This window comes from Aphelocoma coerulescens, chromosome 2 (genome assembly GCF_041296385.1).
Source record: "Aphelocoma coerulescens isolate FSJ_1873_10779 chromosome 2, UR_Acoe_1.0, whole genome shotgun sequence".
NCBI classification, from domain to species: Eukaryota; Metazoa; Chordata; class Aves; order Passeriformes; family Corvidae; genus Aphelocoma; species Aphelocoma coerulescens.
This window is the reverse complement of record NC_091015.1, coordinates 153,626,713-153,644,400: the sequence shown is the minus strand read 5'-3', so window position 1 is coordinate 153,644,400 and position 17,688 is coordinate 153,626,713. Positions and strand designations below refer to the sequence as shown.

The following is a 17,688-nucleotide window of genomic DNA, read 5'->3' as shown; positions in this document are numbered from 1 at the left end:
ACTAAAGAGCTGGCAGCTTCTGCACGGGCCCTCCTGCCAGCAGCTGAGGGAAGACACCAGGCCTCGGGAAGGAGATTCCTTTTGGGACCATCTCTCCGGACCAGTCACCTCTTCCTCAGTCAGAGCTACTGACCCCTCACTAGCTGTAATACTTAAGCACCAAAATTTCTTTTTAAATCTTGCCTTGCATTTATTTATGCATTCAAAAAATTACACCCAGTAATGGTTTTGTAGAACAGTGCTGGCTGACTGAAAAAGGTTTGCTTATACATGGCTCTTGTGTAGCAATATAACTGGATCCTTAATGCTAAAGCATTAATATGTGCATTACTTTTATCATTTCATTAATGGAAATGATGTTTTTTTTACTCAACCACTGCATATGATTTCTTTTTATACTTACATCCATTGCACAAAATTTTTACATATTGTAGGAAGTAGCAAAAGTTATATAGGCTTCTCAAAATGCCTATAGGTTTCTATTCCTACATTTTCTTAATTGCTAATGTGCAAACCCTTAAAACTAGTAACAAATTACACTAAACCTTAAGATATCTTTGTAAACTTATTTATATTAAATGCAAACATACATTGACCAAAACAGTATGTCAAGAAGATGGTTAGAAGTTGTAGGACTTGTCAGCATTTGTGCACCACCATCACCAGTGTGGCTATAGCGCCACATTCTCTTGTGTCAGATAAGACTCATTTAATCAAAGATTGTTACTTTAAGCTTCATTACATCATCCCTGATTTGGTGATGGTGTAGTGTGCCTGGTGCTTTTTATTCTTATCTATGGTATGTAGAGGATTTATTTATTTATTTATTTACAAAAACATGGATAAGAGTATGTGAGTCTACATTTTTAAAACCTCATCTAGTTTTTGAATTCTTTTTCAGTAGTTACTCTATTCATAATTGTGATATTTAAGTTGCTTGTGCATTGTTTTCTTACTACCATCCATTTTTGCCCTAAAGGGTTTGGATAGATTGGTCTGTATCCCCAGCTGTTAATTGGGAAAGCCTAGTTAGCGTCTTGGGTGAGGAGCCCTTCAGAATATGTTTGATCACAGTAAATGAAATAAGGTGCCATGGTTACTGAAATCAGTTTCTAAGACTTTTCTTGCAAATGTTTGTTTAATCACTTTTAAAAATGATAACTTTTGACACTCTTGAAAGAAAGCAATCAATTTCCATAGTATTTGAGTAGTTTTGTAGTACCAGTGAAGCCTATATTGAACTGGCTGAAATCTCTGACATTTCTTAAGTTGTGAATATCGTGCTTTTCCTAGCATTTCTTGTGGGTTTTTTTTTCTTCTTTACCTTTTCTGAATACTTTGCAAGAATGCACAGGTGGTGGGTTCTGCCTGCTGTTCTTCGTAGAGTTTTCTGATATTGCAGAGCTGTAGAAGAGTATTTTAGGATATAACGTCGTTCAGGCTGTATTGTATTTTGTGTGTCTTCCAAAGGAGATGAAATGGAATTTTAAGTTGAAGTTTAATCTTGTTGACTTTTCCTTGACGTTTTTCCCTAAAATATTACCTCAAATTATGCTGGCTCTGAGAGTTGGTGTGTGAATTGAATACTGGCTTGATGTATTCATGGATACCTTGAATCATGGAGAAGATAGAAGAGCTTTGTTTTATATTCTATTAATCTTCATGTGTTAGCAGTGAGTTGCATGAATCTAACCCAGAAAGGAGTTTCTGACATATAATCTGTGCTTAAATTCAGAGGAGAAAGCATTAATGTGTGCTGGTAAGTTGAAAGGGCAAGAACCTCCTTGGAATATAACACTTTCCAGGCTTAGTGAAATTTCTTTAACGGCAGTGGGTAAAGTACCCGCATCGTGATGGTCTGAGAATGCAAATTTCAGTGTATTTTTTCAGTGGATAGCAGTGGATACTTGCTAACAGAGCACAAACTTTAAGTGATTCGTAAGAGTGCATTGGTGCACTCAGCATCTCCTAAGTGTCATGGTAACTGTACCCTAGTGAGGCATTTAGAACTGGAACATATGGTATCGCTTCACACCGTGAAACTAGTGTGCTGACAAAAGGAGTTAATCTAAATGTGGAGATGGCTTAGATGTGTTGAGCGGTGTTACACTTCAAAACTTGAAGGGGAAAACCTTATTTTAAAACAGGCTTTTCTTTCTTTTGCTGTGTGCAAAGAAAAGTAATGTGTTGCCCTCTACACTGCTGTCATTAGCAGTTAAAGTTCTCTTTATTTTTTGTCCATCTTATGTGCATATCAAACTGGTCTCTGGTGTGGTAATTGTGTATTCATAGCTCCTGTGAAAACAGTAGATCGTGCTCTTGTGATTCCTATTTAGTTGTGTTGATACTGACGACAAGAGTATTTCCACCACATATCTTTCAAATAACTTCCTACCTTTTAGTGATGAAAATGTTACATCTAAAACTCAGCAGATAATAATCATTCCCTTTGTGTCCTGTTTGCTGTTAACTTTGACTATGCATCGGGAGATGACAAGTGATGGCTTTGTTGCTGAGGCAGTGCATTATGTCTGCTTGCACGCTGAACATTGCTAAATGTTCTCCTTTGGTTTTCAGTTTATTGGAAGAGAATTAGAGCTTTGCAGCTAATGTTCAGTGTGATGTAGGTGAGGGAAGTGTACATGGAACTGCACACCTTGGGGAGAAACCCAGCAGGTACAGTACTGAAAGGCCCTTGGTGGTGTGTATGAAATGAACAACTCCTACACCCTATTCACTCTTATAACTTTTTCTTCCACCTTTTAAATAAATCTTACAGACTATATGAAAGACCTTGTAGGAAGAAGAGCTAACTCTTCCCTCCCCCCCCCCCCCCCCCCCGTCTTTGAAAAAGGATAATGTATCTTCAACTTACTGTCGCTATAGTATTTTATCATTCATCTTTCTTTCCCAGAGATATTTTTTGGATATGGTTACTTTGGGTGTTGTTTTTCCATATTTACACACAAGCTGAAAATACCTTCTCAGTGACAGTACAGTTTAGAACATACTGTTCTTTCATATTTTTAGTCTTCCAGCAGCATTTAGATTGCAGAGATGTGATGCTGGCTTTAGCGACACTGTGCAACAGTTTCATTAGGTTACTGTATAACTGAATAATAGCAGCTTTATGGAAAGTAAATAAGTTGTTAATGTACCAAATGGAAAAACATTCAGGCTTGTATAATAATTATTCCTGTTAGTATTTTGTATGATTATTCAGTAATCTAAAACCATGACAATAGAGCTTAACTTTGATAATGTATTTTGTAATGTGCATACACAAAGTTACTTAAGCATAAGGCGGGAATATTTTTGAATGACTTGTATGTGGATATTTATTTCAGATAAGCATTCTATTAATTTCTTTTGGCTTAATCAAATTTTAAAGTTAATAGGCTTATTTACTCACTGGAGTTTGAAGACACACCTGAATTTTGCTTTATGCATGCAAAAATAGGCTAATTCTCTTCTATAAATATTTGGTTTTTTTCTGGATAGTGGAGGTTAGGATGTTGCTTTGGGCATGTAAGAGTTGTTGGTCTTTGCCTTTGTTCTGCTCACATGTTGTACTGTGCTTTGCAACGTGTTTGCTGCACATCCTTCCTGTTTCTTGGAACCCCTATCTGTGCAATAAGTGATGTGCATACCCTTTCCTGTTAAGCAAGTGTTCTTTGGTGTTTAAGAACTTGGAGGTGTAAATCACTTATTGATATTTAGGGATTTTTTTTTATGCATACCTGAGAAAAGTATGCAGTCTCTGACAAAATTCTTCATCATTGTAGGGCTGAGTTTTGAGCACTTAGGACTCAGGGTTTTTTACGATCACGTTATTATCAATGCAAAAAAAAAAACCCCTGTTTTAAAGCTTTTTAAACTTTAGATGAGACATAGGATATTTACTGCAGTTGTCATCACTCCATGAGAACAATTTGAGAGCCATACTGCCTTCTCCATTGGCATTCAGTGATAAAATTAGAATGGTTGTTTTTAATCTCCTTGTCACAGTAGCTGTTATTAGAAATGGAACTCTTCTGGAAGTGATTTTCATGTGGCAGTGTTCAGATGATGATACAAAGGCAAATCTCTGTTTGAAAGATGGGAAAGCTGAAGCAATAACTGACGCTCATGGTTTGGTTGGTTGTTTTTTTTTTTCCTCAATTTTATACTTTTAAGTCAGCAGGAAAACTGAGACTCCATCCAGGCTTGGTTCTCTGGCACTAGCTGTTACTAGGAGGATCTGTCTCTGTTGCAGCCCCTTAGCACATAACCAAGTGTTTGACAGAAAGGCTGAGTGTTTCAGTGTAGAAAAAACTGTTGTGCAAAAAGTTATAAATTATTAAAATGATATGGAAGTCATGTCCGGTAGGGATTTTACTGGTTACTTGGAAGCATCTGTTGAATGCATATGGAAGTCATGCTTCAAAGACACACCCTTAGATGGTGTATTTCAGTTTCTTTGTGCAGGGTACGTTTTTTGAAATAGATCAGTAGTATCAGATGAGCTCCCACTCCCTCCTCCCCATCTAGGTCTGCCCTACTTTGCTAATTTTTGAAGGTCAGATGGATAAGGGTAACTGCCTTGCAGTTTTTCTTCAGCTTCAAAATGGTAACAGTCTGGCACAATCTGGTTAAAGAATAGGCTGTTAAATAAAATTGCTCCTGCTGCTTTTGGCTGTCATCTTTAAATCTTTTTATAGGAAGCTGTTAGAGTTGATGCTAAGGAAAACCTTGTAGTTGCAATACACTCCTCACTTGAGCACCATGAATTTTGAACGATGGTGATTCACTAATACACAGAACATATGTGTCGACTGGATGTTGAAGTATAAATGTATAGCTCTGGTGTTTTGAGTAGAAAATGTTGAAACTGTGCCTGCCTCTACTGCTTCTATATAATTTCCATATGTTGTGCTCTGAAGGAGTATATTCATCAGCTTTCATTCTTGAAATGATGGCTAGATACTGAATTCATTACAAATAATAAATATGAATTATATTGGCAATTTGCAAAAGCTGCCTGAAATACTGAACATTTTCAAAAGTTTTTTGTTCAGTGAGATTTGGGAAATAAAATAAATAATATACTAAGTAGTCGTGGGGAAATGCTCCATCCCACTTGTAACAAGCAGAATTTTGGATGTTAATCTCATTGCATCCCTATCACTGCCTCCTGACAGTGTGCTAATAACATCTAATGCCCTGCCACTCGCACGATTGAGGTCCTGGGGCTGTCTTACAGAAATATTTCCACAAGAAAGTGATTCTGCAGTGCCCGTGGCCTTGGCGGTTTCCATGGGAATGTGCATGAATCCATGTACTGTGAAATGTGTTACGAAACTTTGTATTGTGGAGAACTACATTATACCAGTGTGTGAACACAGCAACGGGGAGTCTCAATACACGTGTAATGGTGCATTTTTGCTTACATTGATGCAATATTGAAGTGTGCTAATGGCTTGTGATTAACCCTGGACATGGTTGTTAACCTGAACTGGTGTAAAATTCAAATGTAGAGGGACAATAATGAAGAAGAGATTGGTCTATTTGGTAACCTTGATTAAAATTCAGTATTTTTCTGTGTTTTAATAACCTTTGCTTTTCTCCACCGTTTAATTAATTTTTCCTTTGATGTACTGCAGTTTGTGTTTAACTTCTTCCTTTTGCAAGAACAAGCAGCTCACTTGGACATGAGTAAATAAATTACTTAAACAGATATTTCGTGGTACCTACAAGACATTAGCTGATGAATGTAAATTCTTGGCACAGTCAAGGAAAACCACAGCCTATGAAAAACCAACATGCCTCTAACCAGAACCCAGTAATCTTCCCTTCTAATGTACTTGTGCAGAAACAGGCTCAGTGTCTTCACTATTTCAGTTCTTAAGTCTGAATTCCACCTACCTGTGGAGTCTTGTCTCAGTTTTTCTTTCTCATCTTATATTTTAGATACTAACCAGTTTTAGTTCTAGGTATTGAGAAACGGTCTCTTTCATGTTCTGTGTCTGGTTTTATATGAAATGAGTGATTTTTGTAATTTGACGTAGCTTTTTAATAGGCTTTGATTTTGTTCTTTAAATCTTTGTGACTTTGAAAGTATCCCAGTAATAGAATGAGTGAGCAGCTAACCAATGTTTACAGCAGCCGAGCTTGCTTCCAGTGAATAGCGTGTGTGTCAATCACTTGGCAGTGTCTGTAGGAATCTGGGCTTGAACTATGGGAACGACCCCCTTGGCTGGAACTGGGGCTGTTGGAAGGTGCAGCCAGGCTGTGTCGCTGTAAGGAGGCCCCTTCTTGTTAGGTTGGCTTTCCCTCTTGCTTTTAGGGAAATTCTAGAGCTCTTAAATCACAGTAGTTCTTCTTTAAATTAGAAGTAAAGCAACTGAAAGAGCAGGTTCTCTAGAAGTATTTTCTGTGGGGCATTTTTGGTGGTGGTTAAAGCTTTGCTTTCAGTTTGTGCTGAACGTGCTGCTGAGCTACACATAATCTGTGTAAGAGTGTTCAGAAAGTGAAAAATGAACTGAATGTCCACTTTTTCTGGACTAAGCTTCAGGGTAAGCAAGGTACAGCTTTTCCAGTGATGCCCCAAACAATGCACATAAGCAATTAATGTTCAGGAAGGAGTGATAAAATGCTTCTTGGCCTGTCACTGACTTAAAATTGTGCTTGAGTCAGCTGCTTACTGAGATGTGGCAAGGGGTGTTATATCTGGCTTATGGCTGTGTATAGATTTTATCACCTTCTTTGTCCTTTTGGAAAATAACCCCAACCAAATGCTAAAGGAAAGTGAGATGGCTATAAGCAGGAGGTAATATGGAAAACCATCTAGATTCCTATAATTACAGGGTGAAATGGTTCCTAAACTAACCAGAAGTGACAGAAAAGACTTATTAAATCAATAATCTGTTATGATTTTAATAGTTTTCTTTAGCCTCATGTACATATTGTGGAGCAGAAAAGTTACTGATGTTCCCTCTTGCAGCTAAGTTATCTGAAGTCTTGAGGTTTACAAACTGAGCAAGTGTTGTGGTTTAAGCAAGTGACATAAGAAGACACCCAGGGAACAAAAAGCTTTGAACGCTTCTCATGTGCTTCCTAATACCAAAAAATGTTAATATAGTACAGAAGCATGTAACATCATTTCCCCCATAGTTCAAGATGGACTATCTTCCATTCAATTTAACATGGGTTTCCAGAATGGTTTAATGCTGAGGAGCTACATGAGACAAAATTGACAGACTCCTATAATTTATCATTTCAGTGTGAAAATAAATGTAGCATCCTCTGCTTGAGGACCACCTCAGATCAATACACATTGTTCATTGTTCGTGAATTTAGGCTCAGCTCTGAGAAACTTCCACTTGTGTCAAAAGGAGATATTGATATTTGCACCCGATTGAGATGGTATGAAACGGCATGCATCATTCCGTTACGCTTCCTATATAATTATTGTTTTTAAGCCCCAGATTTCTGTCAAGTTCAGAAATAGCTTTTAACATCTGGTGTTTAATTAGCTGTTGAGTGACATAAAATGTAAGCTTACTTTTCCAAGAATTGTATTTACAAAGGCTTTATAAATGTTGGTGTTTAGGCTCTAGCGAGTCAAGATAAAGGTAAATTATTGTGGGGCGTTTGAGGTCGTCTGTCCAAAGGATGACTGCTACACTTGATAGATAAAATACTGAGGGCTAAGTCTTGTTATTTCTGAAGTTGCTGTTCAAAACATTTTTCTGAAGTTACCTTGCTTTTAAAGTCTACTCAGTCTTGTCCTTTTGGCCTTAGATTTTTTGACAGAATGTTTAGATTAAGCATCTTTCTGATTGCTTCTCAGGGAATTAAAATACTTTTTTTTTTGGCCACCAAACATAGTTGGGACTGAAAATATCTGCCAAAACAATTACTTTTAGGATGTTGAAGGTCTTAATGGAAAACTGTATTAATTTTTTTTTTCTTTTACTTCTCCAGAGATAAAATTGGTCTAACAGCTTTAAGAACTTTTATTCTAAAGTTAAGTATGAAGAAGAAAAGAAAAAATGTCTAGACATCCATCATGTCAAGAATGGTCAAAAATGCAGGCCTGTTCAATAAAAGAATCTAGAAAAATTCAAAGATCTCTGCAGAGGAGCTAGAATATGCATTTAAATGAATTCTGTGTTTATCACTAGAAATTGTCATATTTCTTGAGATTAGTGTAACCTATAAAATTCAGTTTCACCTCTAATCTTCAGTTTCATAGAATGGTTTGGGTTGGAAGGGACCTGAAGAATCATCTAGTCCCAGCTTCCCCGCCATGGGCAGGGACACCTTTCACAAGACCAGGTTGCTCAGAGCTGCTTTGAACACCTTCAGGGATGGGGCATCCACACCTTCTCTGGGCAACCAGTGCCAGTGCCTCACCACCCTCACAGTTAAGGACTTTTTGTAATAGCTTATCTAGAACCAGTCTCTTTTGAGTTTGAGGCCATTCCCCCTTGTTCTGTCACTACCTGCTCTTGTAAATCCTCTCTGTTACCCTTGTAGGCTCCCTTCAGGTGCTGGAAGGCCACAACCAGGTCACCCTAAAGCCTTCTTCTCCAGGCTGAACAAGCCCAAATTTCTCAGCCTTTCCTCACAGGAGAGGTATTCCATCCCTCTGATCATCTTGGTGGCCTCCTCTGGATTCGCTCCAATGGATCCATGGCCTTCCTGTGCTGGGGACCCCAGAGCTGGATGCAGCACTGCAGGTGGAGTCTCATCAGAGCAGAGTAGAAGGGGCAGAATCACCTCCTTGTCCTGCTGCCCACACTGCTTTTGATGCAACCCAGGATACATTTGGCTTTCTGGCCTGTGAGTGCACATTGCCAGCTCATGTCCAGCCTCACATCCACCAGCACCCCCAAGTCCTTCTTGGCAGGGCTGCTCTCCATCTGCTCATCCCCCAGCCTGTGTTGGTACTGGGGGTTGCCCTGACCCAGGTGCAGCACCTTCCCCTTGCTCTTATTAAACCTCATGGAGGTCCCATGGGCCACTTCTTGAGCTTGTCTAGGACCCTCTGGATGGCGTCCTATCCTGCAGGATTGTCAACCACACAACTCAGCTTGGTGCTGAGCTCATGCCACGACTTTATGTGGTGACGGGTCTTGTGCCATGAAGGTACTTATCTAACACCTATGAGACCAAGGTTATCAACCTGTTGATTTTGTGCTTTTGACATGTTATCTGTCACAGTGCTTCCTAGAACCCATTTCTGTGGACTGCACTGATTAAGTTGGAATTTTTCATGTGTGTCTGTAAACATCTGTCTCCTTAATCTTCTGGAGGAGAGCGTTATATGTATCAGACATACGTTTCCTTACTCTTAGTCGTTGCAATGGTATCTTTAATTTACTTCAGAGTTCCTTTTCTCCTGGCAGGAAAGTTGAGAGTTTCTGTTACTGTCTTATCGAGTGGTGCTATAGCCAGGAGACAAATCAGTTCAAGGCAAGTTTTTGCTTGGTCAGCTTCCAGAACTTGTCTTTTGTAAGTGTAGGATAAGCACTTATCTGTACTGTGTACAAGACTCATCTGGAACTATTAAAATGTTAGCATTGCTCACGTTTCACGATATCTAGGTTTTTTGTATTTTTTCCCAAGTCTTTGTTTAAAAACAAAGCCATTGCATGGTTACTTGAGGATTTCAGAACTGTTGATTTGAATTAAATTTTTGCACAGCTAATTGATTGTTTCAACACAACACCAGTTTAGATTTGCTTTTAGTGTAGGGTGACCTGGGGAAGGAGACATGGCCACTTAATTAGAGTAAAATGTGGTATGTCTTCATGTAGATATTAGTTGCTAAACAGTTCAACTCTATCCAGAGGTGGCATATGTGCATTTTACGTGTATCAGGTAGATGTTGATTGTAGGCATCTTGGAGTGAAACACAATTGCCTGAGTCATTGTTAGTAATGACTAACATTGAGATTGATCCATTTACAAAACTGCATTATCAGTTCTCTCTTGAATTTGGTTTATGTTAGGAGTTTAAGTAAAATTGCTCATGCTGAAACACTCAAATATAAAAGTTCTTGGTTTGAGTTTTAAGAATTTGTGTGAAGGCTCCATATGTGATATGGATGTATTCAAATATATCGCACATTCTTAGCAGTCATAGCTTTCAAGACCCTTTTGCCAAGGTGAATATCGATCACCTTTGCAGCAGTGTTAAGTACTGAGAGGATGAGAGAGTCGTGGCACCTTCCACTTTGATGCTGAAACCAGCTACATAACACAGAGCTACTTGACTCTCTCCCCATCCTCTTCCCCAGATGGTGGCAATTGATGCTAGTGGTTGTGACCACAAAGCTTTCTTGGGTAGCAAAAGACATTAAGCATTTAAAAAAATATAAATGCTTAATTTAAGACTGTAGATCAGTGTGCTACATCATGTATCTAGTGGGCTAGCAGAAGCTCTCTCTTGTTTGATTTCACATGTGTAAGACATGGCACAGGTACTGGAAATCTGGTTTCAATATGGTGATGTTCAGCTCTAGGGAACACTGCCATAAGTGAATCCTCAGTGCTTTGATTTGCTGTTGTTTCTCTTTAGATAAATGCAGAAATGTGCATCTTGGTGTATTCATGTCTCTACAGTAGGATCTTCCCAGAACCCCCCAAAGGCTCATGATACTTGAGCTAAGGGTTCATGTTACATGTATTTATAATGAGGTATAAACTTTTGAAATTAATGACTGTGATGTCGGGATGTAGCTGAAGTTAAAATTTGGCATTATGCAGTTAAAATACGTATTGTTGATGTTCTTAATAGTTTCAGAATGGCTTTTAATTTTTTTTTTTAATTTTTTTTTAGTATGACTTTATTCTTAGTGTTTGAGCAGTACTTTGAAGATTTGGAGATTAGGAGCATTGCAGAACTGCAAGGTTGTTTTTTTTTTAATTGAGGATTAGCGGTCATTAAAATCAGCAAGTGGCTACTCCAAGTGATTCGGTGTTTTGAACATTAAATTTATAAGGTTGGGGGACTCTTTGAGTTTTATTTAGGAGTTACTTGTATATCCTTTTCTAAAGAGTCATTATGTACCTGAATATCTCTTACATGCTAATTTACTAAATCATGCTGCGTATAACTGTTGACTTGTGTTCAGAGTATTAGAGTTTAGAAATCTGAGGGTTTTTTTTTTTTATTTGATACATTTTCTCCTTAAGAACATAACCTTTCCTGGCTGGCCAGCTGCATTACTTGAATAACAGTAGCAGTTGAAATGCGGTTTGGTTTGGTTGCTGTTAATTTTGTGTAGCTATGGCATAGCAGCAAAAGGTCTCCTGGTATTTAAAAACAAGCATAGCTTGTACAAAGGGGCAATATCTCCTGTTAGGGTATTGAATAGTTGGATGGGAATTATAAATGGTATTTGGAAAATGAATCAGCATTGACTGAAAGATGCTTATACTGGTGTTCATTTAGATTTCTTTGCGATTATTTTGAAGTGTTATTTGGAAAAATTGGTCTTTTTCAATATGCTGTGTTACTTGCATTGTTTATATTAACACTTCTTACATTTATTTTCAGACCAGTAAAGCTACTCTGATTATGTTCCGATGCTTCACAAACATAACATATTTTTCTTTTAGGAAACTTCTAGATACAACTTAGTGCTCATTTTTCTTGGTTATATGTGGATTATTCAGTATGAAGCACTGGTTTGTACATTCAATCAGAAATGTTATGGCACTGGTGTTTGCATCGCTCTTCCTGCTGTATCTAGACTAGCAAACAAATGGAAATGACATTTTTAGTGTTGTAGCTGATGTTATTAGTAGAGAAATAGTTCTGCTTTACACCTGAAGGTCTGTTTTTAGTACTGAAACACAAGTTTCAGAGCACATTTCATGCTTGGTCATATGGTAGTATTTTGGAGGCAGGTTTTTCAATCTGAGTTGAAGAGTCTGCTGTACAAAAGACTGGTGTCTTATGTGCTAAATAAAACTGTCCAGAACAAAGAACAAAATCAAGGATCCTGTGTCAATGGATGTATCTTTTAATAAGTGATTTCAGTAGCTAATGTATTCTCCAGTGCAGGCATAAACACAAACTTCTGCAGTGCCCTAATGGTTATGAAATGCGGAGTATCGAGTTCATGACCTTCTCTGCTCCCTTTCTTAGACTCTGTTAGAAAACAAGGTTGCAGGTAGGCGTAAATCCCTGGGGTCTTTATCTCTCTGGATAATGTCTGCTTTGGTCTTCAGACTGGAGGTCGAAAACTGCAGACTTATGTAATAGCTTCATTGTGTATTGGGGTATTTGGTTAACATTTAAGAGCTTTGAACTCTTAGTTTTCTTTTGCTGAAAAATCATTGATACTCTGTGACAGCTCATGCTTGTTTCATTTGTGGCTGCTTTCTGTGAGCAATTATCATCAGAAATGCTGCAGCAAATTGGCATCGTATCACAAATGCTCCTGGAATGAAATCAAACAGGCAAACAGCATTCACATTAACAGGGACAGTCAGTATGCATAGAGAGCTCAAGAGAAAATGAGAAAAATATTGGAAAAAGTGAAGCTTACAAGACTGTAAAGATGCGGAGAATAGTTGTATAGTAGAGAGCTCTCTGTGCTGTAATCTGGCAGGTTAATTGTGGATTCCATGACTATGAAAGACAGGGCTTATGGCAAATATATGATAAACCTTAACTTTACACTAAATTCAAGTTGAGTATTATTTATGTGCTGATTCTGTGGTACATTCATTTTGTACATCCAGGTGATCTCAAACTGGTGGTCGCTGTACTGCTTCCATCACTGTTAAATACTGCTTCACTGCCCTCTGATCTTAATTTGCTTACTGTTTTCCAATTAAAGGGGATGTATATTACCAAAGTATGTCTTTGTGTCTCTGCTCTGTAGACCTGTTTTAACAAATTGGATGAAAAGGTGTGGCTGCAAAGGACTTGAGTGACGGATGTGAATGTGTATGGGAGTGAAATGTTGTATTCTACCTATGATTGAGAAGCTTCAATGCAAGTATATCTAGATGCATGAGGAGGCACAAGTGAGTGATACTGTAAATAAACAAGGAATCAGTGGATGTTAGTCCATTTTGGTACTTAAATCCAACTTCGTTGGAAATAGGTATTTCTTTTCAGTTTTACCCTCCCTGCCCTGCCTCCAAGTAGGCTGCTCATGAAGTTCATTTTCCCATTTTAGCCCAAGAAGTCAGTGTATTTGTAAATAATTTCTCTTCTAGTCTCCTTTTTCTTCCATTTAACCTGTATTGAGGTACTTTAATATGTTAGTACTTTAATGGTGTTTTACAAAAAGTGACATCTGCTAATCAACAGAGGAGAAGGCTCAAGTATATGTTCCTGATAAGTATGAGCTTAACTTCTTTTTTTTTTTCCCTCCCCTGTAGAATGCTCTCTAAATGCCAGTACTTACACAAGGTCTGTTCTAAGGGTGGTTGAGCTGAAATCTATTAAACTAGTCTGTTTGCCAGCAGATGTTAAAGTAGTATTGCTTTAGTGAAGACATAATCATCAGACATTTTCTGTTGCATTTTGAATAGATGGATTAGGGTTTAGTAAAATAAACCCCACTTATGCTGGACAAAGCATAAGTTCTTTGAAGTTCTTTGTGTTTGTGATTCATGTCTTACCTTATTGTAGTTCTAGTTGTTAAGTATAAAATGTTGTTTTAAGTATGAAGTGTTGCTAGCAAATGACTGACTATTCTTGAGTGGTTTTGTTCATACTGTTCCAATTTACAGTATCATCTCATGAGAATTTTTCATTGTAGAGTTCAGATGTAAGGAAGGAAGTGGTAATTATATTGTTAAAAATATAATGAGTAGTTTGCGCATCTTTTTATTTCTTTGTTTTATCATTGATTTTTCTTAAATACTCTATGACATGCCATTCACAACACATAAATTGAACTATCATCTGAAGTAAAACAGCAGTGAGATGTACTTTGGAAGATTAATGCAATTGAAATTTGGTGTGGTCTCCACCTTCTAAAAAATTTCTACCTGTTTCTGAATAGTTTTTGAAGATGTTTTGTTAGTTTCTTGCGCACTGTTTCCCTTAAGAGGGGGCTTATTGGGTCTGCAAGATACTGTTAAAAACTCACAGTTACAGCAACAAGCTAAAGTAAAAAAGATCAATATTTCATTTTAGAATGGTGTTTCAGAAAATTGGTTTAGAACTGCATTTTGACGGTTCATTTAATGGTCTTTTTTTTCTCCTATAGTATTAGGATGGCTGGCTGTTTCTCAACCTGTATTAAAATTTCTGGTGCTTAAGGCAATAGCTCACTTGGTTTGCAGCTCTAATCTGTGCAACAAATTTAGAATTCCAGATAGTTTGAGGACAAAAAGAATGCATTGCCTATTGTGATTTTATTGTTTTGTGTTCTAGGTTGTGTTAAAGATCATTAAACATTACCAAGAAGAAGGACAGGGGAATGAAGTGGTCCAAGGAGTGCTGCTGGGTCTTGTGGTGGATGACAGACTTGAAATCACAAATTGCTTCCCTTTCCCTCAGCATACAGAAGATGATGCAGACTTTGATGAAGGTAACAGTTACAGTTTTGTAAAACTTAGGCTAAAAAGAAAATTTGTATGGGCTTGAAAAGACTTCTTTCCCTCACAGTGAGCAGAAGCTTGTATGTACTCAGATTTTTTAAATGGGGCTTGAGGTGTCAGCAGGTTAATCGCAGTGCCATCCTGAATATCCAACTTAAAGCTTGTTTTTATAAAGGAAGTTATAGGGGATGAATACTGTATTATATGAACACATTTATTTTAGGATAAGACTGTCCACACAGGAAGTTAAATTAGTTTGCTGTCTGTAATTCATAATCACTTTAAAGCTTTTTATGGAAATGGCCGTGTGTATGTGTATGCATACATACGCACACATCGGGATGTAGCTTGACACATAGATTGCCTCTCCATGGATTTATTTGTACGTGTTAAGTGCTTACTGAAAGCCTGGAGAGCAGAGCTTTGTAAGTTTTAAGAGGCTTTGGCTAACTTGAAGTCTGGGTGATCATTTTGCTTTTCCGAGTGAGCTAGAAAGTAGCATGGGTGGTTTCTATCTGTCTCAGTGTTTTTTGCTGGTCCTAGTGATGTTTTGTTACTGACACTGTAAGTTAGTATGACTGGCTTGGCACAGAATGACATCAAATTTATAAAGCAAACTTAATAGGCTTACAGTTCTAATCTTGATACTGTAAGTATGTGTATGCGTATTTAATGATACTAGTAGGAAAACTTTATTAGGGCATAAAGAGAGTCAGTTTAACGTCAAGAGTAACTAAAGAGGCAATGTAGTCAAAATAATTGCAGTTGATTCTATCTATTTTGATAATTCAGTTTGAGCAAGATTGCTTAATCTGTAAGTATAAACTGCTTTTTCTTGCTTATAATGAGATCAGGTATTATTAAATTAATATTTTATCTTGTAACTAAAGAATCTTATCCTGCTTTTATAGCAGAGATAATTTTAAGACTTCTTTGCAACTTGGTAAGGTTTTGTAGCTGTTTATTGCTTCTTTTGTGGGATTATACAGTTTGCTCAAAGAAAAAAAATGCAAAACAGAAAGGAATTTTAATTGTCCTACATTAACATGGTGCTTGAATCAGAACTATATTTTATTAAAGCTTAAAAAATGTTTTAAAGATTCCTTCTCTTCTGGAGCTCTTCAAAGGATTGAAATAATCTAAATTTTTAATTAGACCCCATGCTTCATTTTTTTTGGTAGAAAATGGCTGAATTATTTCCATGTAGCTGGTAGGAGAGCAAGCGTTGAAACGAATTTCTCAGTGTCGGAGATGGATGCAGCTTACCGTAGGATGGCTCCTGTGCTGAGCTGTAAGCCTGTGATCTGGTATGCAGGGTTCAACTGTTCCTGTTTGGGAGAAACTTCATTCCAAGAAAGCAATTTTTGGTACCAGTCTTTCTTTTTCGCTTTTTCAGCAAATAGGCAATAATCCTGGCTTTAAGTAAGGTCCAAAGGCAAAGCTTCTCTCACCCTTAGCTTTTCAGCTTCATGTTCCCATGCTGTGGGCACAGAAAGCAAAGCAAACTCTAACCCTAGTAGGAAGTGAGCCTGGGGCAGTGAAGCTGATGCTTCTGCCTCCAGCAGTGGTGGGGAATCTGCAGCCAGGTCAGGGGAGCTTGCTGAACCCTTTAAGCCAATTCAGGAGACATTTCCTGTTGGCTTCCATCTTCCCTAGCCTCTACTACATGGATCACAGAGATACTGCCTCTGTATTCTTCTCAGTGAAATACACTTAAAGAGACTGAACCATTTAGGAAATGCAAAGTGCTCATGTTCAGTCTGCATTCCCTTTACTAGGGGTCTGTTCAGCCCTTTAACCTATGTGGTAGAACTTAGGAAAGATGAAAACATAAACAAAATGGCTGTTGAGGTTGCCAGCTTGAGCCTTTGGTATCTTTTTAGGCTCCTCAGAGTTGTCTTCTGTCTTGCCAACGTGAAAAACAATAGTTTTATAAATACCCCCTGTTTGTTTTCCCTGGAGCTGTGTTTCCCTATGCAAGCATCCTGCCAGATTTTCAAGCTGGTTTTTTTTTCGTCTAGATGTAGATAATTCAGGTAGAAAAATCTCTTGTTATGTGCCAGAATGTTCAAATTCAGGATACTAAAAACCAAAGAAAGCAAGGCATCTCCTTCCCCCCAAGGCCTCTGTGTTACTTCAGTACCCTCTCTGGTTTTATATATTTGCACAAATTCAGGCCCAGAGATATGGAGGGGAAATATAAGGGCCTTGGCACTTCAGCACTGCTGTCACACAGAATAATACTTAACATTGTGCTCTATTGTCAGGATGATGTTGCATTGTCTTCTGCCTTAGTGTAGGCCTTAGTGGTCTCGAGATGATTGTTGTTAAGAGAATTCAGCTTTTGTACAGGAGGGTGATATTTGAGCAAACTGATGGAATATTGGCAAGACAAATTTAAGTGAATGTTTTCCTCTTTTAAGCTGTGCAAATCTAATATAAAACACATTTTTGAGGGCGCTAAGAAAATATCCTTAAATTGAACTTGAAATAGGTATGCATGACATTTAAGAATCAGTTTGATAAAAATGTATTTAAACTTGCTTGTAACAACCATTTCTTCAGATATGCTTAGTTATGCTTTTGTTATGGTGTCATTTTGTCTCTTGCTTCTAACACCTGAGATAATATCAAATTTCGACTATTTGCTGTTACAAATTCCTTCAAAACTTAAATTTTTATTTAAAAACGTATCTGAACTTTTTCTTTTCATGCAAGAACATTCTTTAATGCAGCTTGAATTGAACTATTTCTAAAACTACAGAAAACACAAGAGGTTTTTTAGCTTCAAGTAATTCTTATTGGAAATCTGAGGAGGCTATCCACCATTTATGAATTCACAGGTGTTTTTCATCTTAGAAAGTTTCTCCTGCAGTGATGTCTTCCTATGATTCTTTTTACAAAGTGTAATCTTTTTCGTAAGATTTCCTGTCAGGAAAGTCTTAAACACTTGGGTTGGCCTGCTGCAGCATGAGATTTTTAGTGGGGGTGAGAGGGTTCAACCCAGCTCTCTGTTAGAAATCTGTCAGTGAAGTTCAGTTGATGATGTGTGAGCTAATGGAGGAAAATTGCAGAATTGTTGTTGAGTCCTCAGCAAAAGATGCTTCAGTGTGACTGTTTGGTATTTTA

General features: G+C 37.7%; 1 protein-coding gene across 2 annotated transcripts in view; it reads left to right on the top strand.

Annotated features, from left to right (window-relative positions):
* EIF3H (eukaryotic translation initiation factor 3 subunit H) overlaps positions 1-17,688 on the top strand; it is a 97,337-nt gene that overhangs the window by 6,088 nt on the left and 73,561 nt on the right. For both annotated transcript variants that reach the window (XM_069005366.1, XM_069005365.1), the window contains exon 2: positions 14,393-14,549. In XM_069005366.1, the coding sequence (XP_068861467.1) occupies positions 14,393-14,549 (157 nt within the window). The remainder of the gene's footprint in view (positions 1-14,392; positions 14,550-17,688) is intronic.